The sequence below is a fragment of the Staurois parvus genome, unplaced genomic scaffold (assembly GCF_062004578.1).
Source record: "Staurois parvus isolate SC_StPar_1 unplaced genomic scaffold, SC_StPar_1.0 ptg000059l, whole genome shotgun sequence".
Classification (NCBI taxonomy): Eukaryota; Metazoa; Chordata; class Amphibia; order Anura; family Ranidae; genus Staurois; species Staurois parvus.
This window is the reverse complement of record NW_028317855.1, coordinates 2,236,594-2,264,013: the sequence shown is the minus strand read 5'-3', so window position 1 is coordinate 2,264,013 and position 27,420 is coordinate 2,236,594. Positions and strand designations below refer to the sequence as shown.

The following is a 27,420-nucleotide window of genomic DNA, read 5'->3' as shown; positions in this document are numbered from 1 at the left end:
CACCTGTGAACAGGTATTCCAGCCCAGGATGATTGGACTACATTCCACAGTTCTTCTCTATTTCTTGGTTTTACCTCAAACTGCATTTTTGATGTCACCCCACAAGTTTTCTATTGGATTAAGATCCGGGGATTGGGCTGGCCACTCCATAACGTCAATTTTGTTGGTCTGGAACCAAGTTGTTGCACGTTTACTGGTGTGTTTGGGGTCGTTGTCTTGTTGGAACACTCATTTCAAGGGCATTTCCTCTTCAGCATAAGGCAGCATGACCTCTTCAAGTATTCTGATGTATTCAAACTGATCCATGATCCCTGGTATGCGATAAATAGGCCCAACACTGTAGTATGAGAAACATCCCCATATCATGATGCTTGCGCAACATGCTTCACTGTCTTCACAGTGTACTGTGGCTTGAATTCAGTGTTTGGGGTCATCTGACAAACTGTCTCCGGCCACTAGACCCAAAAAGAACAATCTTACTTTCATCAGTCCACAAAATGTTGCGCCATTTCTCTTTAGGCCAGTCAATGTGCTCTTTGCCAAATTGTAACCTCTTCAGCAAGTCTTTTTTTCAACAGTGGGACTTTGCGGGGGCTTCTTGCAGATAGCTTTGCTTCACATAGGCGTCTTCTAATTGTAACAGTACTCACAGGTAACTTTAGACCTTCTTTGATCTTTCTGGAGCTGATTGTTGGCTGAGTCCTTGCCGTTTTGGCTTTTCTTCTATCCATTTGAATGGTAGTGTTTTTGCTTTCTTCCAGGTCTTTCAGGTTTTGGTTGCCATTTTAAAGCATTTGCGATCATTTTAGCTGAGCAGCCTATCATTTTCTGCACTTCTTTATATGTTTTCCCCTCTCCAATCAACTTTTTAATCAAGGTACGCTGTTCTTCTGAACAATGTCTGGAACAACCCATTTTCCTCAGAATTTCAGAGAGAAATGCACTGAAACCAGCATGTACAACATTTGCTGCCTTCCTTAAATAGGGGCAATAATTGCCACCTGTTTTTCAAAGAATGAATGACCTCACTAAGAACTCCACACTGCTATTATTTTGAACATGCCCCTTTCAATTAGTGATTCAATTACACAGAATCAGCAGCATGCATGTCATGACTGTTGGGTCTGTTGGATTTCTATTACTCTACTACACCTGCTGGTAAATTATTTGCCATGTAGAAATATCATTTCTACCAAAAACAGTGATTGCTCAGGTTAGTGATGTCTGACTGCTATTATTTTGAACACAACTGTATATACCAAAGTTTGTGGACGCTATAACCTTTGTGTAAACCAATCAATATATGCTTATTGGGATTTATTTTTACCAAAATATGTAGCAGAATACATGTTGGCCTAAATTTATGAAGAAATTAGATTAATTGGATGTTTTATAGCTGAAAGAAAAAAAAAATTATATATATATATATATATATATATATATAATTTGTTTTTTTTTTCGAAATTCTTTTTTTTGTTTATAGTGCAAAAAGAAAAAAACTCAGCGGTGATCAAATACCACCAAAAGAAAGCTCTATTTGTGGGGAAAAAATTACATAAACTTAATTTATGTACAGTGTTGCATGACCGCGCAATTGTCAGTTAAAATAATGCAGTGCCGTATTGCAAAACATGTCCTGGTCAGGAAGGGGATGGGGGGTAAATCTCCCGGAGGTCATGTCGTTAAATGTGTGCCCTTATGCTCAAATTTCATGTCTGAGGTTAACCACTTTTAAGGACAAATTAGGAATCTTCCTCCTCCTCTTCTGCCTCCTCCTCTTCCTCCTCTTCCTCTTCCTCCTCCTTCTCTTCCTCTTCCTCCTCCTTCTCTTCCTCTTCCTCCTCCTTCTCTTCCTCTTCCTCCTCCTTCTCTTCCTCTTCCTCCTCCTTCTCTTCCTCTTCCTCCTCCTTCTCTTCCTCTTCCTCCTCCTTCTCTTCCTCTTCCTCTTCCTCCTCCTTCTCTTCCTCTTCCTCTTCCTCCTCCTTCTCTTCCTCTTCCTCCTCCCAGCCAACAGGTGAAAGAAATCACCTAGAAACTATTACTAGAGTGCCTGAATTCAGACAGGAAGTGGCAGAAAATTCTGCAGTAGATCATCAACACTGAGATGCAGCAAAGAATGAGGAAGGATGAAAGTTAATAAAAAAAGGGCAATTGAGGCTCATGCCTGCTGTAGTCCACGAAAAGCTCACATCCATCTTAACATACACCCACACTAAGTTTCTGAAGATTTGGGACCCGTGGATTGTCTTGATCAATTGGGCCTGGACTAAGCTATCCATATGACTGCTCATGCAGTCCTCCCCTTTACTTCTAACCAGAGGCTTTTGTGGAAGGTGGCTTCTGATGTCTTGCCTCCTCCTTGGGAATTTCTGCCATTCCCCCACCTCCTCTTCTGCTTATGCTCGAAGGGAATCTTTGTTGGACAAGTTGCTGTTCTACTGGAAAGCCTTTTCTGTTGCACACTGGCCGGCTTAGTATACTTATAGATTTTTATTCATGTGTGATGAATCCCTGTATATTGCTCTTGTGTCCACACAGAGTTGTCATCATATACCTGCCTACCTGCCTCTGCTATGCCTTACGTCACTCCCAGTACTGCATCTTTCTGTGCAAACAATTTTGTGAATTTTGTATAAAATCCTTAAAAACGCAAACTTTTGTAATACAAAAAAGGACAGTTGCTTAAAACACACTGCATTAGAAAACAGTATTTCATTCATTTAGGGTTTACATTGACTTAACTTTTTCTATATTTCTACAGAAATACACAGTCAGCATGGATTTTTTGAGGACTTTTGAACGCCAGTGTGGGTCCCAAGCAAGCGTGAAGAGGTTGCGTGCTCATCCCTCCTACCACAGTTTTAACAACAGATGGAATTTGCCAGTGTATTTTCAGATAAGGTAAGCACAGGGGTTCTCTTTTTCACCTCCTCAGGTTAAAATTTCCTGTCCATTTAACTTGACACAAACTTTAGACGTTTTAATTAAGCAGTGTAAGTTGAGTATAAAACGAGCATAATTTTGTCATGATTGGGTTGACCAGAAATTTCCTTGTTTGGTTAGGCATGCATGAGACTGTACTGAACAGTACTGATAGTAAATAGTTGAGGTGATGTAAATTCTTTCTATCTTGTACATTTCTGTCCTGTTTGACAAGACATGACAGAAATTACAAAAATATTGCATTTACATAACCATAAGAACATAAGGAAGATGATCACTGCATACCTGTGGGACGTCATTTCTCACAGCCAGACCACAGTTCAGCAGTCATAAATGTTTTGGTTCTTAAGCGGAACTTTAAAAGCTTTTGAACTACAAATGGTAATTCTACTTGACACAAAAGATAACTGACTAAATGTGGACCTTGGTGTTTTAAATTACAATCCCACAGTTGTATGCACTAAATGTGGGCCTCGATTCTCTAAATCACTTTATTGAACATTTTCACCTCTGACCTTAGGCAGTCAATAGATGAGTAAGTCTTTTCTTCGTTCAACCATTTGGTTGTACAAAATTAAAAAATTGACTTGACCCCCCCCCCCCCCCCCCATATATCCACACATTCACTGTGGATAGGGGAATCTTCCCCTCTGAGGTATTGTTTTCTGACAGTAGGGAGACTTCCCGGCCATTAGAATACACTAATTATCATTGAAGACTATAGGCTTACAGGAAGTCTGGTTGATCCTTTGGCCCAGGGCATCATGTTGGGAAATTTGGGTAGACATGTTAATAAACATATTTCCTTATTACTTGCTCTCAATCCTAGTTTTCAATTACATATTGGGTATTCACTGATGATCGCAAAGCAATCAGAGTGGTTCCTGATCATGTGATTGTTATGTCAGCTTTGGCATAGTGTACCCAATGTTGAGATATAAGCGCCAAGTTACAATTTCATGAACTTTGAAAGAGAATTTCATCATGATGTTTGGGAGTTTGTGTATCTAATGTTAAAGCAGCATGATCTAAGCCTTCAGATCGACATTTGTTTTTGACTAGGGCGACGAGAGGTTTTTCTCGAAAAATGCATTTCTGACAGTGAATGTGGTCTTTGTTTGAGGTCCATTTGCTCCAAAATTGAAAGCTAAAAGCAAACAAAATTTTAAGGTACTTCTGAATGAAATTTTTTTAAGCCCTTGATTGTACTAAAATATTTCATACCAATGTTCATACAGATTTTCATACAAACATTTGTTCGACAATCTACTAGTGTATACCAGATTATGAATTTTTGATTAGGAGGTTGGTGTGCATTGAAGGGTTGAAGGATCCCGTTTCAAATTGTAAAATGAGCTTTAAAATTCAGTAAAATCGTTAGCTTTGTCTGCAGTGTTTCACTTATAGTTAGTTTTGAGGTAGAGTTTACCTGTGCTGTTGCACCTGGAGTAGAGCACTTTAGGAATCACAAGAAACATCTCAAGCTCCTAAACACCAGGGCTCTCGGCTCCCTTCTACAGTTAAGCATGTTACTCACGTGTTTGGGGTTGGGGTTAAATTATTTTGGGGTTCTAGGAATTTATTTTGGTCTAGTAAGGTAATTATGTGAAATCCCCAAAGATGAGCAGGTACCTTTTCTACATTTAATTAGCCTTTATGAAAAGGGGAATTGGTTTGAATTAGGTGTATGAAAGTTGACCAATTATGTAGGTATGAGTGTTATTACAAGTTAGGATGATAAATCTACCATTCGAATCTAAAATAAGATGGAGGTGAAATGAGTCCCTAATAGCTATAAGATCACACTTTTTTCCCATAAAGCATGGAAATTACTCTTTGCCACATATATGTTTCTTTCAGCATCTGCCCAAAATGCAGATTTCTTATGGGGGCTGTTCAAACTTTAAGTGTTAATGTAAAGTAGTTTAAGAACTATGTTGGTACCTTAACAAGTTCACCGCTGGTAGCATTTTTCAGTAGACATAACAGGGGTGTGGACATTTTTGAAAAAACTACTTGTCCAGGGACTAAAACAGTGTCCCAGTCTACTTGTCCCTCATGACAATCTACTTATTTAACCAATACTGTATTTAAATCAGAGGTGATTTTAGGAATGTTTTAAAAACAAAAGGGGCTTTATGGCAACTTAACCGGTTCCCGTCCCGGGCAATAGCACAAAGGCGACCGGCAAAACACCTTGTCCCTCCGGGTGGACGCCATATGGCATCCTTTCAGGCAAGTGCAGTGCGCCTGCCTGCAGGCCCGCTCTGCGTCGCGATCTGTCACCGGCCGTGTACCTAGGACATGGCCGATGACAGATCTGTGTACTGGCCCTGTTTCCAGTACCATGTGACCTGCTGTGACTGTATACAATGGATGGCTTCCTTTCATGCCATCCATTGTATACTAGTGTGTCTAGCTGTGAATGGTCACAGCGATCACATGCACAAGCTGGGCCAATCACAGCCCAGCTGTGTCATGTGATTAGGCGTGGCAAAATCACAGGTAAGCACAAAAAAAAAAAACCCTGAAGGAATCGGTCATTCAGGTAAATGCTTGCTTTTAGCAAAGTATTTCTTTGCTATCACAAATTGTGTATATAAAAAAAAAAAAAATTACTGATCACTTCCCCAAAGTAGTACAATGTTACTATGGTAACATTATACTACTTTGGTCATAGTGAAATATTAAAAAAAATCTTAAAAGAGGAAAAGAATGTAATAAAAAATTAAAACTAATAAAATTATAATTTTTTTTTTCGTACTGTCACCAGTCAGTGTCCCTGATCACCACCATGCCAGTTATATCATGATGCTGTACTGCACTGGTGACAGTGTGTAAAAAAAAAAAAAAAAAAAAACTGTGAAAATACTTTTTTTTTAATTTTACGAAAAATTATGACAAAAAAAAATTACAACTTCAAAAAACTCGCCATGCAAATACGAATTATGAAATACGTCGGACTGTCTACTTTGCAAAAAGTGGTCATTTGCGGGGTATCTGTACTTTTCTGACATTCTTGGACCTCAAGAATTAGATTGGCCGTCAGTACTTCAGGATTGATCAATTTTCAGATATATACCATAGTTTGTAAACTCTATAACTTTCCTACAAACTAAATATTACATCCTAATTTGGGTTATTTTCATCAGACGTGTAGGAGAATACATCTTTGCCTAAATTTATGAAGAACAATTATTTGCAAACTTTTATAACAAACGTGTTTTTTTTTTTTCAAAATGTTTGGTCTTTTTTTGTTAATTTAGCAAAAAATAAAAACCCCAGTGGCGATTAAATACCACCAAAAGAAAGCTCTAGTTGTGTGAAGAAAATGACAAAATTTTAGTTTGGGTACAGTGTTGTATGACCGCGCAATTGTCATTCAAAGTGTGAGAGCGCTGAAACCTGAAAAATGGCCTTGGCAGGAAGGGGGTAAAAGTGCCCTGTATGGAAGTGGTTAAACATATAATATTTTTAACATTCCGCTGGTTATCTCCTCTTCTCCTCCCTGCCGGTCTCCAGCACCGCACCTGGGGGCTAGCAGGGAGAAGAGACACCTTGCAGTGTAATAAGCACCGACTGGCTGCTCCTCAGGAAAGGGGAGTGTCCGGCTTATCCTTTATCCCTTTTGTTTCCAGAGCCGTTTTTGTGTTTTTTGCACAAGATTTAAAAATTGTTTTAGGCCTGAAGATTTCATAAAACCCCCAAACATATATTTTCTGAAATCAGAGATCCTAGAGAATAAAATAATGCTAGTTCCAATGTTTTATATCGCATGATATTATCACAGACTTTCAGTAAAAAAAAAAGTAAATTTTAGGGCACAAAAAAAACAAATTACCCTATTTTTTTGTAAGATATAAAAGATGAGGTTGCACAGAGTAAATAGATATCCAACTTGTCAAACCTTAAATTTGTGTGTGCTCATGAAATGACGATGAACTTCAGTACCCTATATTTTAGGTGACCCTTTTAAAGCCCCTTATAGGCTGTCCGTTTAGCGTTACGAAGGAGGTCTGAGCGTGCATGGTGATATATAACTTGTGTATCGCAATTGACGTCATGCGTAGGCGCCCCAACATGTGCTTTTACAATTGTACATGCGTTTATGTGGCGGGGGGGATGTTATGTACTTGGGTGACAGGTTCTCTTTATTGAGACATCCAGGGTCTAAAACACCCTGCATGTCTCCCCTATACTACACTGAATGTAATGCAGTGCACATCGCACTGCATTACATTCTTTCATGGCCTCAATGGCTGGGAATCTCTCATCATGATGTCACTTCTGGGTCAGGACAAGAAGGGGAGTGGATGTGCCCACTCTCCTCCCTCCCCTCTAGCCCATGGCAGTAAGCCGATCCTGGGCCTGCAGATGGGCAAGCGGAGCCCGGGAGACAGTGGGGGGGGAGGTTCACACAGGGGAGGGGGGGCGGCGGAGAGGCTGGCACTGTGTGGAAGCAGTCTGCGGCAGCACTGCCGCCCAAATGCTTCCACCTGACAGGTGAGCCCTGCTGCTTGCCCACTGCAGGGTTAAAGATAAACAAAAACTACCTGCCCGGCACCCGGAACTACATGCCCTGGGCGTTGGGTGATATGAATTCAGCATTCCTGCATAAACAAGTGTGGTGGGAAGCTATAACTGAGGCAAGAGCATTGTCAAGTTGAACACTGATGCAGATGAAGACCATGAGTTGCTGACAGTAGAGTTCTGTAAAGTTGTGACACTTGAAGGAAATTGGAGAGGAAACTGAAACAAAATCACTGTGAGCTTTAGCACATTCTCCCATTTTAAGCTCTTCATTATTGACACTCCCCTGTATTATGTTCTTAATCTTTAAACTGCTGCATAAATAGAACATTTCAATATATATGTTAGATAATAATGTGTTATATAATTTATTATATAATATTATAGATGTTATTAGATATTACTATTATTAGATGTCATATTATATTAGACGTCGTTGTCGAGGGAACCTCATGATGATATCAGAGGGGTATCTAGTACAAGTTGATTAGATGTGGGGTACTCGTTTGTGGGGATAGATAGCTGCCTGGTGTCATCCAGGAATGTTATGGTCCCTCACCTCCTGTTCCTGTGCTAAATCCGTCATTCTGGCTTTTGATATGGCTGGGCTGAAGAGGAGTAGAAAGTTAAATAGGTGTCTCATCAGTGCCCATCATGGTGGCAGGATGTCAGAGGAAATCCTTCCCATGGAGAGGAGCTTGTGGGATGAAGGGGAGGAGTTGCTGATGCCCATCTTGGGCTCGTGTTGCCTTAGCTTAGGCAATTAAGTATGTCAATTCACATGGCCCTTATTTCTCTTTCCTTTTCCACATTGCCACACACGTCATGCTGTGAAAAGTATAACCACGCAGAAAGCCCTTTCAAAGTGTGGCCATCTATGTAGCTGATGATTAATCCCCCAGAGCAGGAGTTTAGTACCAAATAAAAAGATAACCTAGGCGTCGGTGAACTCTGATCACAAAAGGATAAACTTCCTGAAACTGGAGTAGAACAATTCTGTTTTGTGAGAATGTGGATTTAGAATCTCCAAACTCTTTCTGGGGTACCAAATGTTTATGCTTTCTGTTTGAGGTTCGATAACTCTACTGAAGCGTAACTGGATCTTTTCAATAATAGTTTGGATTGTTTACAAATAGGTTAGACGTGGAGGATAAATGCTAACAAAAAGGATGAACTTAAGTAGTTCAATGGGGAGCTGGGAAAGATTCTTTACCTATTGACACATTTTGGTACATTGGGGGTTCACACAACAAAGTGCCTTTCGCTGTCTCATCAAGAGAGCATGACCACGGCCACCGTTTTTGCCCATCAGTTCCATTCGTAAGAGCTGCAGTACAGCATCCATGAATCAAACAGGATCTATGAATGCAGGATGGGCAGATGAATGATCGTTTCACCCCCTCTTTTTATAGATCCTATTTAATTTATAGAAGCTGTAGTATAGTTCCTGCTAATGGAGCAGCTGGGCAGAGATAGTCAGGCTCTCTTTGAGGCACTTAAACTGTAATTGCTATGAGCTTGGAAAGCTATTACCACAAGGTTTTTCATTTGACATGGAAGCCTTCAGGATTCCACCCCAAGTTTCTCTAAGGGACAAATTTGCTTCCCTGCACTATCAAGGGCCAATTTTCTTCCCTTTCTAAGCTGTTCAGAAATGATTGGCCTCTCATATCTTGATGAAGATATTTGTACAGCGGATCTCCAATGTGCTTCCTCTGTGACCATAGGATCGGCATCTGGATTTCTGTGCACTTCAGAAATCACTGTTTGAGCCCACAAACAGATTGAGTTCTGCTTTCACCCACAAGGTCATTCTTTGCGGCCTTCACTTCTGTAATGCAAATGTCTGAACAAACTACTTTATTCTGCAGAGACCTTTCTGGTTTTGCATAAAAGGTGGTGTTGAGGCCCAGGGGTTTTTTGGTTCAGGCTGTTTCTCAACCACTTCAGAAAGACTTTTGTCATCTTGGATGGACCCCAGAAGGGTGCTGCAGCTTCTTTTTCCACTATTTCTAGGTGGCTTAGGCAGACCATCAACCAAGCTTATGGTCTCAAGGATCAGGTTCCACCATTTTCTTTCAACGTGTACGCCACTAGGGATTTTCATCCAAGCATCTTTTCTCAGGTTTGCAGTCTATCATGTGGTTCCCCATGTTCCTCAATGGATGAGAGAGAAAATAAGATTTTACTTTTTGTAAAGTTGGGGCAATATTTTAATCTATTGTGTTTGGATCTGATATCTGTTGTTGGGGTTTTTGGATTTTTTCCAGCTACTAACATGATCTTGGACACCTAAAACTATGTTGCTGAAAGGTATCCTTAGCTTTATTTGCAGGTGCTAATTTTATGTTTTTTTCACTTGTATTTTTGCTTTGAGAAAACGTTTTGCAAAGAGAACAATTTGCTTTGTGTTTTAAATGTCACCCATAGGGTTTTAAATCGATATTTTAGTATAGTAATCAGTACTTTGGTGTAATAATGGTCTTCTGAATTCAGCATCTTTAACCACCTTGATAGATCAGCTCCGGATAATGTAATTCCTGTGCACTCATGTAGGTGTTAAATCATTCCAGGATCAAGGCATGCCTAGATTGCACACTGACTTTCACACAGACATGCTGCGTTTGTACAAGAAGCTTTGATTGCAGAAAAGACATAGTCTCTTCTGCAAAAAGCCCTTTTGGCAGGCAAATTTTTTTCAGCTAAAGTTCCATTTTAACCCTTTAGGAAATACTGGGGATTACAGGACATTACAAGAAACTTTAAGCCCTTATACTAATCTGCATTTAAAATACATTTAATGGTTATATAACTGCATATTATTGTGCCTGCAGTTCAGCTTGAAATACATCACTGAAAGCACTTTGACGTTTAAAAATATGCAAATAACCTCATGATAGACTATCTGTAGTGATGTAGTTAAAGTAACGCATTGTGCATTTCTTGGAAGTAATTGTTTTTTGTTTTGTTTTTTCTCCTTCCAAGGTTTAAGGAAATAGCAGGACGTTTGGAATCTGCATTAGTATCTCCCCTGCAAGAAGTTTCAGGTATATTTTATTTGTTTATTACAAATAATTTATTTGTATCATTTCTGAATAAAATACTAAGATTAGCAAATGGGGAATATGTCATCTATGTAAAGAATTGCTTGTTTTAAGAAAATGTCAAACACTTTTCGCAAGTTGTTTGGGGCTCTCTTTTATGTGACCTGGTCAAAATTGTCCAGACTGAGCTTCAGGCCTCATGTCTGAATAAGCAGATGTGTTGGAATCAACATCTAGACATGGCATAGCACTAAGGAGCAATAAACAAACAAAATAAAGAGACACACACATGGTGTTAATCAACATCTTTTGGTCATGGTCTTTATTTAAGGGCTAAAACAACAATAGTAAGCTGTTGCTTGGGGAGGAATCTTGTTGTAGAAACCCCAGTGGCCAAAGTGTTTATTTAACAGGTACCCCCAATTTAAAGGCAGGTATGCCACCAAAAGAGCCAGTTCCAAAAATCCAATCACGATGTCCATCCAGACTACACTAAATCCACGTTTACTATATCTAAGCCTACATCAGACAAGTGGACTAGGTTGAGCTATAAAGCCCCAGTACAAAACCTTCCAAATCTATATGGTAACATAATAGACCATGAAAATAAACCAAGAAATTATGAATGGTTCTATTATGGAATCTCTGAATTTCATCTAAATATTAAAACTTGCCCAAAGGAGACCAAAGAAGTTTTTGGCACCACTTCAGAGAAAGCAAAAACTGTATGTGGAAACAGAACCATCAGCCCGGGTTCACATATATTTTTTAAATTATTTTTACGATGTCCCTTTTTAATTTTTTTTTTTATTCTATCACTTTTAATGCTATCACAGGGAATGCAAATATCCCCTATAACGTCAATGGGCATTGTCATATATTCTTTTTTGAGAAATCTGGGGTCTATCAGATTCTAGATATCTCCTCTGCCCTTACATTATCTAATCTCACCGAGATCGGTGTGATCAGATGAGATCAGAAATTTCCCAGTTTCCAAATGGCGCTGCTTACATCCTGTGAAACTGAAGTGATGAAATGCTTGTAGCTTTCGATTTCTTAGACTATAGAGATGATTGGCACAATTCCAGTCTCCAATCAGCTCTATGGTCAGCTGGCAGAAACAACGGCTGTGTTCTCAGGTTCCCCAGATGGCACAGGACTGCCCGAGAAGGCCGTGGATTAGCCACTAGGATTGCTTTTACATGAAAGCCGATCACTGGCTGAAGTAAACGATACCAGGGTGATGCCTGCAGCTGTAGGCATCATCCTAGTAAAACCATTCAAAGTCCAGTGCTGTACCAGTACGTCGCTGGTCCTTGTTGGGTATATATGTTATGTTCCTCTTTTTTTTTTTTTTTTTAATATATGCAGCCTGTGGGCTGAATGAAAAAAAAAAAAGAAATCTCTGCCAGAAAAAGTGTGTGGTATGCCCACCATTAGAATATACCACCCTGCATACACCCACTTCTAATGATGGGCACACCGTATGGCGCACGGTGCCACATGCACCAATTTCAAGTTTGTGCAAATGTCTAAATAGTGGCACGCTTGAATAAAAATTTCATTGGTACCGCATATGGAAGAAGGATGACACCAAGTTCCAAACTATCTTGCCACTACTCCCCATGTAGTCTGGGCATCCGGGGAGCTCAACGTGACTATCTTTTCCCTCGTAAATCCGAAACTTATATGTATAGCCTGTTGCCCTCTCACAGGTCTTATACATCTTGACCCCATTTCTGGCAAGCTTGCTGTGGAGAAATTGTTTGAATACAAGGCGGCCAGAAAAATTAATTAGGGACCCATTAACTCAGATGTTTTACTGGGGATTATAGACATCTGTAAATTTTTGGTTAAGGTGATTTACGAGGGGCCGAATTTTGTGCAGCCGGTCAAATTCAGGGTCACCTCGAGGATGACAGTGTATTGTCGGTAAAATGCATAAAACACATTATACTCTCATATCTATGCCTGGCCATGGCAACAGAGAACATGGGCATATGATGAATCGGGTCTGTGGACCAATACAGCCGCAATTCATTTTTTTTTTTTAGTAATACCCATGTTGAGGGTTAGGCTCCAAAAAAATTTAAATTCAGAAACCGTAATAGGGTTCCATGCGATTGGTCTGGCAAGGTTTGAATTTGGGTTGGCGGCGATAAATTGTTCATATAAATTGCTCTGATCCACAATCGGTGCATACAGATCTTCCATGAAAAACCACTCCAAAGAATGAGGGGAAGTAGTTAAATTTGCCGTTTCCAACTGAATTCTGGGTTGGGCAGTGAACGGGGAAGTACGGGTGCTGCCGAAGTTGTGGGCTGCCAATCAGGATTTAAAAGTACATCTGGAAGGATACTAGGGGATCTACGGGACTGTGTGCAAATTCTTGGTGGCTGCGGGACTCTACTTGTGCTCGCCACCACACCAGCTTGTACTGCACTTATGAGACTCGCCACGTCACCAAGTGATACTGTAGTGCTGGTATGTGAAAGAAATTTGCCGGCAAGTGCTAGCAGAGATCAGGCCTGATTCTGCGAACACTGTGGTTTTGTTTGCAATGTATCAAGTGACAGTGACCTACTGACACTGCACTTGCTGGGGGAGAAAGGGGGGGGGGGGAGTAAGCGTAGGGGCTAAATGCAGGTGCTAGGGTTAATCACTCGAACGCTGTGTTTTTGAGGACACTATACTAATGTGAACGCTGGTATAGTGCTGATCTGATAAAAGATATAGAATCGTTCAGACACTATACTAGCAATGGAGGTTTATTGTGCATGAGCGTGTTCCTGGCAATCAAGGGGTTAAATGTGATTTCTGGTGTATTGATGGGCAATCTGATGCTATCTGGGAGGGGCGTGAAAACCACGGGAGCGCGGATCACGTATATATGTGATTTTGCGTACCCGTGCTGCCCTGTAGCAGTATTTCTGCTAAAGGGCGGTCAGGAAATAGTTAAAGAAGCGTTACGGTGCTGCGTTACTTTAGCTGACAATTGCGCGGTCATGAAGCGCTGCACTCAAATGAAATCTACGTCCTTTTTTCCCACTAATTGAGCTTTCTTTCGGTGGTATTTGATCGCCTGTGTGGTTTTTATTTTTTGCGCTATAAAAAAAACAATTTTGAGAAAAACAATATTTTGGACTTTTTGCTATGAAACATGTCCAGTTAAAAAATGTAAAAATCAAATTTCATCATAAATTTAGGCCAAAATTCATGCGACAAGTCTTTGCTAAAATAAAATCCCAATACGTGTAAATTAATTGGTTTACGTGAAAGTTATAGCGTTTACAAATGGCGGTATAGGTACTGGAATTTTTATATATATATATATATATATATATATATATATATATATATATACACACTAATAATGGCGGCGATCAACGACATTGGGGGGAACTGACTTAGTGTCAGTGGCATCCCTAATACAGAGATAAGTGCTAAAAAAAAGGGCAGTGTGCCCAAACTGACATTTTGCGCGGAGGGCCCACCGTGCAGCAGTCAGTGTACTGTGCCTGGCCTTAAGCAATTAATGAACATCTAAATGATTCAGAGAAGGACTGGGAGAAAGTGCTGTGGTCAAATGAGACCAAAATTGAGCTCTTTGGCATTAACTTGACTCGCCGTGTTTGGAGGAAGAAAAATGCTGCCTTTGACCCTAAGTCAAACCATCCCTACAGTCAAGCATGGAGGTGGCAAAATTATGCTTTGGGGATGTTTCTCTGCAAATTCTGAAAGGTATAGGTTGAGTTTGCCGCATTGAGGGGCAGTGGACGGGGCCATGTATTGTAAAATCCTGTGTGAGAACCTTCTTCCCTCAGCCAGAACACTGGAGATGGGTCATGGATGGGTCTTCCAGCATTACAATGACCCAAAACATACCGCCAAGGCAACAAAGTAGTGGGTCAAGAAGAAGCACATTAAGTTCATGGAGTGGCCTATCCAGTCTCCAGACCTTAATCCGATTTATGGAGGTTGCTGGAACTTCGAGTTGCCAAGTGACAGCCACGAATCCTTAAGGATTTAGAGAAGATCTGTAAAGAAGAGTGGACCAAAATCGCTCCTTAGATGTAACTAAATACAAGGAACGTCAACAAGGGTTTCTCCACCATGTACTAAGTTATGTTTTTCTTGGGGATCAAATGCATGTTTTACTCACTGTACTAAAGCTCAATTTTATAACATTTGTATCATGTATTTTTTCTGGCTTTTTGGTTGATATTCTGTCTCTATCATTTAAAATACACCTATGATAAAAATTATAGACCCTCCATTTCTTTCTAAGTGGGCAAACTTACAAAATCTGCAGGAGAGCAAATATTTATTTTCTCCACTGTATCTTCCAATGGAGACATTAGTTCTAGTGACAACCAGGAATTCCCTTCCTTTCACCCACTTCCTGATTTGGCTATGGGAAAGATAAATCTCCCCAATGGAACTCTCATTATTATTATTATTATTATACAGTATTTATAAAGCGCCAATAGTTCACTCAGCGCTGTACATTACAAAGGGGGACAGAACATGTGACAGAACAATACCAATACAATGCAAAACATGAGGGGATCGAGGGCCCTGCTCTTTCGAGCTTACAATCTAGAAGGGATGGGATAGTGGTACAGGAGGAGATAGCTGTGGGGGATGGAGTGGTAGGAAGAGTGGAGGAGGTCAGCAAGTTAGCAGGGGGTGAGGTAGGCTTCCCTGAAGAGATGGGTTTTCAGGGTGCGCCTAAAGGAGAGGAGAGTAGGTGATAATCTGATGGGTTGGGGCAGGGAGTTCCAGAGGATGGGTGACACCCTGGAGAAGTCCTGGAGGCGGGCATGGGAGGAGGAGACCAGGGAACTAGAGAGAAGGAGGTCTTGTGAGGAGCGGAGTGTGCGTGTTGGGCGGTACTTGGATATTAGGTCAGTGATGTAGTTCGGGGCAGTATGGTGGACAGCTTTGTACGTCAGTGTTAGGATTTTAAATTTGATCCGTTGCGCAATCGGAAGCCAGTGGAGGGATTGGCAGAGGGGGGTGGCGGAAATGGAGCGGTTGGAAAGGTGAATGAGTCTGGCAGCCGTATTCAGGATCGACTGAAGCGGGGATAGCCAGCGGCGAGGCAGGCCAGTGAGGAGGGAGTTGCAGTAGTCGAGTCGTGATATGATGAGGGAGTGGATGAGCTGTTTAGTGGTTTCTGGGGTTAGGAACGTGCGGATTTTGGCGATGTTGCGGAGGTGGAGTCTGCACGAGTTTGTTAAAGATTGGACTTGGGGCTGGAAGGATAGGTTGGAGTCCAGAATGACACCAAGTACTCTGGCCTGCAGAGCGGGTTTGATATTGGCGTTGTTGGATGTGATGTAGAAGTCAATGGGGGGTGGGGTTCGGGCTGGGGGGAAGACAAGGAGCTCGGTTTTGGAGAGATTCAGTTTAAGGAAGTGGAGCGACATCCAATCTGATATGTCGCTCAGTAGGTGTGTGATTTGGGCAGAGACCGAAGGGGTGAGGTGGGGGGTTGAGAGATAGATTTGTGTGTCGTCGGCATAGAGGTGGTAGTTGAAGCCGTGAGAGTGTATGAGTTGGCCAAGGGAGGAGGTGTAGATGGAGAAGAGAAGGGGCCCAAGGACAGAGCCTTGAGGGACCCCAACAGAGAGGGGGAGTGAGGGGGAGGTGGTAGCATTATAGGTAACGCTGAAAGAGCGTTGTGACAGGTAGGATGAGAGCCAGGAGAGAGCAGAATCTCTGAGGCCGAGGGAGTGTAGTATTTTGAGGAGGAGGGGGTGGTCAACTGTGTCGAAGGCCGCAGAGAGGTCAAGGAGTAGGAGCACTGAATAGTGGCCATTAGCATTGGCGGTTAGAAGGTCGTTGGAGAGTTTGAGTAAGGCGGTTTCGGTGGAGTGTAGGGGGCGGAAGCCAGACTGTAGGGGATCGAGGAGGTTGTTGTCGTTGAGGTGAGAGCATAGGCGGGTGTAGACGAGACGCTCGAGGAGTTTAGATGTAAGTGGGAGCAGGGAGATGGGTCTCTCATGGTAAAAATCAACATTACAGTGCTTATAACCCTACCTTATTCTATCCACAATAAAAAAATAAACGTTTTTTCTTTAGTTCTAATTTAATGTATAGCCATGAGAAGCAATTAGTGTTGTAGTGTATTCTAAAGTACACCTGTGCCTGCAGACGACATGTGAAAATAAAGCTGGTCACTAATGGCTAGTTTTTGGTTTTTTTTCGTTCCGGAATCCCTCCAGCCGGTACGTTGCATTCTGACATCGGCACCTGTTGCAGTCATACACTGATCAGAGGCTGCACCAGCTTACCAAGAAAATTTTCCAACATGTCCCTTCGACAGAAATCAAACAATGGATGTCTGTCGAGTGGAGACGGCCACACAGTGAAATTGGTCTGGTCTATGCTGTTATGCTATGCTGATTCGGCCAATTTTTTTTTTCTTAACAGATCTCTTCAAGAGAGACAGTTGCCAATCAACACTATTCTTTTTGTCTACGTTCTTATTAAAGTGGACTGGAGCCATCCAGTTGTTTGGCAGTGCAGACAACCTCTCCTACTTGCTGTTAGCCCTATGAGTTTTCACACCCTCCTCCCAGTCTGCTTATCTGTGAGAACAGTGTAGCTAAAGAGGAGTTTTTGTGAAAACATCTATCCTAGGGCTCAATCCTACTTTCTAACCTTAAGTCCCTGCCTTTATGGCGTGGCTAATGAAGACATTGTGCTGAGTGAGTTTGGTCTCTGAGGCCGTAATTACTACCATCTCCAGACTCACAAGAATTCGTCTTGCAAGATCTACCACTGCACCTGCTAGGGTTACATTATGTGGTTATGAAAGAAAAGAAGGTAGTAAAAAAACAAACCCTTAGCAATCTGTGTCTTCAGGGGACAATGAATGGGTTAATAAACTGCAATGAGGTAATAATCAGGATGGTAGGTGACTCAACAGACATAAAGTTGTACTCAATCCTGCTGCTGAAGCTCAGTGGAGGGTTATCCATTTACTAAAAAATGACAGCAAAAACAGAGAAAAGTGCTTGAGAAAGAGGGACATCCTCAAAACAAGTTGCCTCACCGCCAGGACCCACACTTGTATACAGCCTGCACCCCTTTTCCATCTTGGTGAAACCAGGAGGTTCAAATAGCTGCTCTATTTTCATCTGAGAGTAGATCCCATCTGTAGGAGTGACATCTGCTGCCTTATTCTACAGCCCTGCCACTGGCCATGGTGTGTGGGCTTACACAAAACTCTCCCCTGCTGGCCCGATGCTCTTTTTTTTAATCACATGAGATCCAAGCACTTTTTATTTTTTTTGCTATTTCTTACATTAGGTAGAACCTATATACAATTTACATTCTAAAACCACTGCCACAAAGGCGTAAGAGATGCACATGTGCATAATGCAAAAGGAACAGTTTGAAACGTTTACCCTATGGCAGCAATGCTCAAATGGTGACTCTAAAGCCACAATAGCTTAAAGTGAGTTTGCCATCTATTGTCTGTTGCTGTATAAAATCTCAATTGGTACCTATTACAAGCATTACTTCTGTGATCCATTGTTATTATTTTATTTTTTTTTTAACAGCATTTACTTAGGCTAGGTTTACATTTATGCAGTTTGCATTTGATCCATTTCTGCAGTGCGTTTTGAGTTTTTTGCAAACGTTTTTGATGTTGTTGCTGGGCAGATTAAAAACTGCGTCAAAAACACATGCTTTTCTGCAGCGCCTCCACTGAAGTCTATTGAACCAAAATGCATAGTTTTTGCATTTAACCGCCTCCCGCCCACCATATAAGGAAATGACGGGCGCAAGGCAGTTCTCTCGTTCTGGGAGGACATCCTATGATGTCCTCCCACTCTAACCGCGTGTGCGCCGTGATCGGTGGTGCGCTGGTTCTCTCGGACACAACAGATCACCGATCACCAGAAAGAGCCAAAGATGGCGGCTCTGACATGTGATCAGCTGTGTCCAATCACAGCTGATTGCATGTAAATAAGGAAATGCCGGTTATCGGCATTTCTCTCCTCACGAGCTGTCACGCTGACCGCTCATGAGGAGAGCCAGTAATCGGCATTCCTCAGAGGGGACATCTATACTGATCATCAGGGCACTGATGATCAGTGTAGCCCTATCAGTACCACATATCAGTGCCTACCAGTGCACATCCATGCCACATATCATTGCCCATCTGCCCTGCCTATCAGTGCCAGCCAGTGCCGCCTATCAGTGTGCAACAGTGCCAGTCAGTGCCACCTATCAGTTCCATATGAGTGCTGCCTTTCAGTGCCCATCAGTGATGCCTGTCAATGCCCATCAGTTCCACCTATTAGCGCACATCAGTGAAGGAGAAAAATCACTTCTTTATAAAACAGACTGAGAAAAAAAATTTTTTTCAGTTTTTGGTTTTTTTAGCAAAAAATAAAAAACCCAGAGGTGATTAAATACCACCAAAAGAAAGCTCCATCTGTCTCAAAAACAAATGATTAAAATGTCATATGAATACAGTGTTGCATGACTGTGCAATTGTCATTCAAAGTGTGACATCACTGAAATCTGAAAATTGGCCTGGGCAGGAAGGGGGTATAAGTGCCCTGTAAGCAAGTGGTTAAAAAAGTCTGACCCTTTCCAAAAATCATACCAGTTAAAAACATGGAGGTGTGAACTTCACCCATAAGAAATCATGTTAATGGACTGTAGTGTTTCTGCATAACGCAGAATGCTTAGGTGTGAACCTAGCCTCAAAGTTGTATATTTTTTTTCTTTGTGTATTTCATAAATCATAGTCTCCATCATAGTCATGTACTTCTTCCATCTGAAGTACCTGGTTGATCCTGCCAGCCACTTTTCCTCCTTTTTCTAAACTGACCCTACAAACAGAATCTGGTCTGTGCTTTTGTGGTCAGTTTGCAAGCATTGGCTGGCCATTCAGAGGTGCAGGACACTGTGCAGGCACACAGCATGCTTGTAATAGGTAGTCTGTTCAGCCACCATACTCCCTGGCTAATCACAGCCTGACTCTATCACACATCTCTCCCAATCACAGCATGCCTCTTGAACACACTCCTTGAACAAACTATGGAATACAGGCGCGCTATGTGTCTGCACAGTGTCCTGTAACGCCCCCACTATAAAAAAAAAAAGTGGAGATGCATGGTCACCTGACAGAACTTTTTAACCTTGTGGGGAAAAAAGGGTAAGAAAGAGATAATTTTTGTAACTAAACAAAAGCAGTTATGGTGCCTGTATAGTTAGACCTGTATTAAAAAGTATCTATAACCTAGTATGTTTACAACTACTTTAACAATTATTTAATAGACTTTATAATTTTTTATAATTTAACAGATGGGGATACACTTTGCCTTCAAGCTTCCAGTGTCCTGTGGACATGTCTGACTACATGCTGGTCTGATCAAATCTTTCTACCTTTACTTGCTCATCGTTTCTGGAAACTGACCCTGCAGCTCCTGTCACGTTATTGTATTTTCATTAAAGAGGTAATTAATTCAATTAACATGTTTGTGTTTTGGATGCTACAAATTTCAAATAGAAAACTCCAAAGAAAGTCTTCAGGGTATATATACAACAGGAAGTGGTAATAGCCTGAAAGTGTTCAAGACCTGGGAAAATGGATAAAGCACACATTAATGCCCAGTTCAATTATTTAGATTCAGCAGGGGGCAAAATACATTAGAAAGGAGGTCATGGATCTTCTGTCTTTAGTTGCTGCTGAACAAATCAAGTTGTTTTGAACTGTATGGACTAGTGGAGTGTGTGGCATCACACTTTATTCAAGTTCCCACTTGCAGGGAACAGGCTTTTCTACTCAAGCAGTGGCTGCTTTCTCAAGAAATCAAGAAGTGTGCACACCTTTTTGTTTTGGTCCAATTGCAACGTACAGTATTTATCTGATTTAAAATAAAAAGTTCAATTGAGCTTTAACCCTTTTTAGTATCATGGATATAATTGTTCGGCACAGAATTGCTTGCAGCTGGCTTAGTAACCCTTATGTCCAATGCAGTTTCAAAGGCTGTAAGTCTAAGGCCGTTACTGTGACCAAGAACATACAGCCATCTGATGCCCAGGACTGCCTGTAATTATAATTGTGATAGCTAATGACATTGCAGTATTGTTTTACATTGTTTTCAAGTTGGAGACTGGGGGAGATTAGTAAACTTTATTCTATTTACCAATCTTTAACGTACAACTGAATTTTAAGTGCTCGTTCATGAGCACTCCAGAGTTCAGTACAGTGCTGGGTGCCAGGACAGAGGGAGACTTTTTTTTTTTTTTTTGTAATGTTTGTTGACTTTTATCAAAGAGTAAATCCATGTTACCTCAACCCAGCAGAGCAAACTAATACTAATCTACAGATTGTAGGCATTAAGCAGTACTGTTAACAATGGATTTAGCTTAATCATTCCCTAACTTTACATTCCTAGTTAATTGTGACTCAGCAGAGATCTTTTTTACATTTTGCTTTTTACATTTGTTTTTTACTTCTATTCATAGTATATTACATTTTTATTCAAACATCAACTTTACTGTCAGACTTTTTTTTTTTTTTCATTTTTCACAAATTCATTTTTTTTGTTCTGTGTACTCTGACCCTTTGACAGGTGGCTTCCCGTATCACTTCAGAATCCAGTATGTCTGAGGGTAAAGGTTTTACACAATACACTAACAAAGATACAGCGCCCGCATGTGTGGTTTCTGAAGAACAAGCTGCGACAACGTTATCAGAGACCCAGTCCTCCAGATTATCAATGCATCAGTTAATTCTGCTTGTTGCCGATGTGGATAAAATCATAGATCAGGTAGGTAGGCAAAATTTGTGAAGTTCAGTGTTTTCATTTACTATACATTAGCGTATGCATATGGTTATAATAAGAAAAATATATTTTCTCAGATTGATGGTACGTACGTAAAAATTATATGAATGTAATATTCTGTGTTCTATAGTCATCAATGAAATTTTTCCTGCAGGTTCTCAAGGTGGTTGCCAAGCAAAAAAAGACACAAATTATGTATTAAAAATTATATTGCATATAGAGACGTGAATATAGAAAAATATTGGTTGATAAAAATAACTTCAAATACCAGTAAAAAAATATTTTAACATACAACATTGCAATGCACATTTTAGCTATCATTTGATTCACGCTTTCGTCAAGCCCAACCCATCCCTCCAGACCTAATTCTGGATGTCTTGTCCTTCTGGCCAAGGTGCCCACTTTATTTTGCAAGTCCTACTTATTATGGTCAAAATGTCTGGAAAAATCTGAGTTCACACACCCCATCTATGCTAATAATGTATTGCGCTATAACCACTCAAGAAATACTCCAAGAAAGTGATCGTTTTGGAAGAGCCTTCCTGATGGAACACACTCATAATACTGGCTTATAAATTTCCCAAAATAAGTATACAGTTGTGTTCAAAATAATAGCAGTCCAGCATCACTAACCAGACCTATCACTATGTTTTTGGTATAAATTATATTTCTTCACCAACCTGATTCCCAGGTACCACCCTACCCGTACCCTTTGCTCTTCACTGGACCTCCTCCTATCTTGCTCCCTGGTCTCCTCCTCCCACGCACAACTGAAAGACTTCTCCAGGTCCTCCCCCATTCTCTGGAACTCACTACCCCAATCCATCAGACTGTCACCTTCCCTCCTCACCTTCAGGCGCTCCCTGAAAACCCACCTCTTCAGGGAAGCCTACCCCACCCTCACCTAACAGCCGTTCTCCTTCATTCCTCCTACCACTCCATCCCCCACAGCCACTTACTCCTGTACCACTACCCCCTCCCTCCTAGATTGTAAGCTCGAAAGAGTAGGGCCCTCTAACCCCTCGTGTGCTGTTTGTAGTTGCTGTACTGTTTCATGTATTGTCCCCCCCCTCTATTGTACAGCGCTGAGCAAACCCTTTGGCGCTATATAAACTCGATGTAGTAATATTAATACATGGCAAATAATTTACTAATAGGTATAGTAGAGTAATAAACCCAACAGCCATGACATGCATGCTGCTGATTCTGTGTAATTGAATCAATAATTGAAAGGGGAGCATTCAAAAAAGTAGTGTGGAGTTCAATTAGTGAGGTCATTCAGTCTGTGAAAAAACAGGTGGCCCTTATTTAAGGACGAAGGCAGCATGTACATGCTGCGTACAGTGGAAGTCTCTCTGAAAATCTGAGTAAAATGGGTCATTCCAGATATTGTTCAGAAGAACAGCATACTTAACCATTTGCCGCCCGCCCTATGGCCGAATGGCGGCCGGCAAATGTCATCAGCGTTCCGGGTGGACGCCATATGGCGTCCTCCCGCACATGCGCAGATCGCGCTCCTGCGCGATCTGTCATCGGCCGTGTACCTCGGACATGGCCGATGACAGATCTGCGCATCGGCCCCCGTTGCCGGTACCATGTGACCTGCTGTGACCAATCACAGCAGGTCACATGACAGTTGTATACAATGGATGGCTTCATTCATGCCATCCATTGCATACTAGTGTCTAGCTGTGAATGGTCACAGCTAATCACATGCACATGTCATGTGATTAGCTGTGGCCAAATCACAGCTAAGCACCAAAAAAACCAAAAAAAACCCCTGAATGAATCGATGTCATTCAGGTAAATGCTTGCTTATAGCAAAGTAATTCTTTGCTCTAAGCAAATTTGTGTAAAAAAAAAAAAAAAAATACTGATCACTTCCCCAAAGTAGTACAATGTTACTATGGTAACATTGTACTACTTTGGTCATAGTGAAATATGAAAAAAAATCTTAAAAAAAAAGAAAAAATTTATATATATATATATATATATATATATATATATATATATATATAATATTATTTTTTTTTTTTTTTTTTTCTTCATACTGTCAGCAGTCAGTGTCCCTGATCACCACCATGCCAGTTATAGGGTGACGGTGTACTGCACTGGTGACAATATGTAAAAAAAAAAAAAAAAAAATAGTGAAACTAATTTTTTTAATTTTTTCATTTTCCGAAAAATTATGACAAAAAGAAATACAACTTCAAAAAACTCGCCATGCCTCTTATGAAGTACGTCGGACTGTCTACTTTGCAAAAAGGGGTCATTTGGGGGATATCTGTACTGTTCTGACATTCTTGAACCTCAAGAAATTAGATTGGCTGTCAGTACTTCAGGATTGATCAATATTCAGATCTATACCATAGTTTGTGAACTCTATAACTTTCCTACAAACTAAAAAATACATCCTAATATGGGTTATTTTCACCAAATACATGTAGCAGAATACATCTTGTCCTAAATTTATGAAGAACAATTATTTGCAAACTTTTATAACAGAAACAAAGAAAAACGTGGGTTTTTTTTCAAAATGTTTGGTCTTTTTTTGTTAATTTAGCAAAAAATAAAAACCCCAGCGGCGATTAAATACCACCAAAAGAAAGCTCTAGTTGTGTGTACCCAAACTAAAATTTTGTCATTTCCTTCAATTTTGTATGACCGCGCAATTGTCATTCAAAGTGTGAGAGCGCTGAAACCTGAAAACTGGCCTGGGCAGGAAGGTGTAAAATTGCCCAGTATTGAATTGGTTAAAAAGTTGATTGGAGAGGAAAACCTATCAAGAAGTGCAGAAACTGATAGCTGCTCTGCTAAAATTAGCTCAAATGCTTTAAAATAGCAACCAAAACCAGAAAGACATGGAAGAAAACGGAAAGCTACCATTCAAATGGATCGAAGAATAGCTAAAATGGCAAAGACTCAGCCAATGATCAGCTCCAGGGTGATCAGAGAAGATCTGAAGTTACCTGTGAGTACTGTAACAATCAGACCCCTATGTGAAGCCAAGTTATCAGCAAGAAGCCCCCGCAAAGTCCCATTGTTGAAAAAGGGATGTGCAGAAGAGGTTACAGTTTGCCAAAGAAAAGATTGACTGGCCTAAAGAGAAATGGCACAACATTTTGTGGAATGATGAAAGCAAGATTGTTCTTTTTGGGTCCTGGGGCCGCAGACAGTTTCAGATGACTCCCAAACACTGAACTCAAGCCACAGTACACTGTGAAGACAGCGAAGCATGGTGGCCTAAGCATCATGATATGGGGAGGTTTCTCATACTTTGGTGTTGGGTCTATTTATCACATACTAGGGATCATGAATCCGTTTGAATACATCAAAATACCTGAAGAGGTCATGTTTTCTTTATGCTGAAGAGGAAATGCTCTTGAAATGGGTGTTTTAACAAGACGATGACCCCAAACACACCAGTAAGTGAGTAGCATCTTGGTTCCAGATCAAAAGATTAACATTATGGAGTGGCTAGTACAATCCCTGGACCTTAACCCAATAGAAGACTTGGGTGACATCAAAAATGCTGTTTCTGAGGTAAAACCAAGAAATGTAGAGGAATTTTGGAATGTAGCTCAATCGTCCTAGGCTAGAATACCGGTTCACAGGTGCCAGAAATTGGTCGACTCCATTCAGCACAGATGTGAAGCAGTTCTCAACTAGTGGTTATACAACTAAAATATTCGGTGATCCACAGGAAAGCTAAATCTTCAAGCATTTTTCAGTTTATGCTGTAGATGTTTGAGTTTCTAAGGAAAAATGCAGACATTGCTATTTTATTGAACAGCCTAATATTCCTTTTTCTTCACTTTCTGTAAAACAATAACAAATTTTAAAACATTTTTCTTCATGTTTTGATTTGGAATAGACCAGTGGTCTGCAAACTCTGCGGCCCGGGGGCCAGATGCGGCCCTTTGTTTGCCTCTCTCCTGCCCTTTAGACACTATTGTTTCAACTGACACCAATGATGAGGCACCATTCCTCCCACTCTCACCATTAATGGGCCACTCTTCGTCTCGCTAATACTATTGATGGGGAACTATTCTTCCTGCTAAGACCAATGATGGGGCATTATTTCTCCCAGTGATACCATCGATAGAGCACTATGCCTCCGATTGATACCAACCATGGTTCACTATTCCTCCTGCTAAAGCCAACAACAGGGCACTATTTCTCCTGTTAAAACCAATGGTGGATCAGTGTTTACTCCCACTGATGCTGGGATATTTTCTACTGACACTGGCCATAGTTCGGCCCCCCTAAAGCCTTAAGGACAGTCAACTTGCCCTTTGTTTAAAAAGTTTGGAGACCCCTGGAATAGACTGTGCAGTGTTCCCAATGTATTTTCGTGTATAGAAATAAAAGCTATTATAAGGAGCTTTGCTCACTTTTTTAAACAAACTGCTATTGTTTTGAACACAATTGTATATACATAATTTTTTTCATACATACACCTTTCAATAATAATTGTCAATAACAAATCTCAAAAATTAACTGATATTGCAAGGTCCTCCAGAGGTCTGAGGGTTTATAACAACTAGTATTCTTTTCTTTTATTCCCCTTTTAGCTTTACTCATAGGGGGGGTTTAAAAGATTTTTCCCTAGCCCTGTTAGAATCTTCCTTTTCATTTTTGCACCATAAGCTCCAAGAGAGACAAGGGTCTTCCTGTTGGACCCCTTATATTGCTGTGGGTAATGCCTTCTCCCACTCCAGATCACCTGAGTATCTCTTGCACTTCCCATTTTTCCCAGGTAGACTCTCAGGCTTACTCTTTCATTTACGATTGATAGGAAAATCAGTCAAGAGTCAGGTCCATGTGAGAAATCATTAACCCAGTCTTGCAATAAAAAATAAATGAGTGTACTTGTGAGCTACTATGGTGTTTGTCTAAACTCTTACCATTAATTAATTTGGCAAACAAAACACAATATATGATACACCTGTGGTTCGCTGGCACTCACACCTACTCATTAGACAGTGTTCTGTGAGAAAATTAGATATATAAATTGTGCCGCGCTCCTGTGTATAAATAATTACAATATTCACTATTTCAAATAACAATCCAAAGTAAAAAATGATATATATACTTATAATCTAGTGTATAAAATAAAATTATCTACTGCTTATAACATCATAAATAAATACCGCATATTGTGCTGGTGACAATAATAAATAATGATAGTGATGAAAATATATAGCAGAACTGCAGGACAAGCTGAAACTTCCTTACTCTGAGCCAATGCTAAAACTCTGTATGGAATTTGCAGCAGCAAATAAAGCCTTAATTTTAAAAGGATAAAGCACTATGATGATTTTGTTTCTTCATATAATAACTCTGTAATATATTGGAGAGAAATCAGTATAGGAGGAAGGAGACCTTTGGAGGAAAAAGCGAAATATCCGTCCAGCCATCAAATCCTGATTGATATGCAGGGGCATAATAGCCTTGGCCAAAGGAAACTCACCAGACCACTCCTTCTCCAATCTAGGCCTGATCTTACCATCACCACAAATCCAGTAGATATCACCTAAAGTTTGTGTCTGATTCTGTAAAAGCTTAGATGAGATGTTGCTGTATGTGTGACAAAAACCTTTTGTAAAATTTCCCAAACTTCTCTTTGTTGCCACTCCTCTATAGCAGGTATAATTCCCTGGGTAAATTTTTAAGCCTTCACCTGGTTTGGGGTTTTTGGTGACTATGGGATACTTTGCTTTCCAGGTTTCACAGGAAACAATTTTGTCATGTGTTTCTGTAAAAAGACTTAGGAAACATTCTTCAACATCTTCAGGAAGATTTAGTGGCACTGTTCCCACATGGGGTCTGGCTGCTCCACAGACATAACAATTAGACTTGTTGTGCTGCAGGGCACTGTACCTCATCCATTCTAACCAAAGATTTACATCTAAAAATCCAGTTTCCGCTGCCACGGTATATTCGAAAGAAGGATCAGCGATGGCAATCATATCCCTGAAAGTACTGAAGTGTGGCCTCAGGGGATTGTAATCATTGTTGTTATACATGTCTTGTATCTTAAATTGCCCCCTTGTGCCCGATATACCCCCTCCCCAGTATAA

The 27,420-nt window shown here is 40.7% G+C and overlaps 1 protein-coding gene across 3 annotated transcripts in view; it reads left to right on the top strand.

The window, feature by feature from the left end:
- Nucleotides 1-27,420, top strand: part of COG2 (component of oligomeric golgi complex 2) — a 174,110-nt gene that overhangs the window by 88,558 nt on the left and 58,132 nt on the right. For all 3 annotated transcript variants that reach the window (XM_089668546.1, XM_089668544.1, XM_089668545.1), the window contains 4 exons: nt 2,762-2,901; nt 10,459-10,520; nt 19,851-20,002; nt 21,125-21,322. In XM_089668546.1, the coding sequence (XP_089524672.1) occupies nt 2,762-2,901; nt 10,459-10,520; nt 19,851-20,002; nt 21,125-21,322 (552 nt within the window). The remainder of the gene's footprint in view (nt 1-2,761; nt 2,902-10,458; nt 10,521-19,850; nt 20,003-21,124; nt 21,323-27,420) is intronic.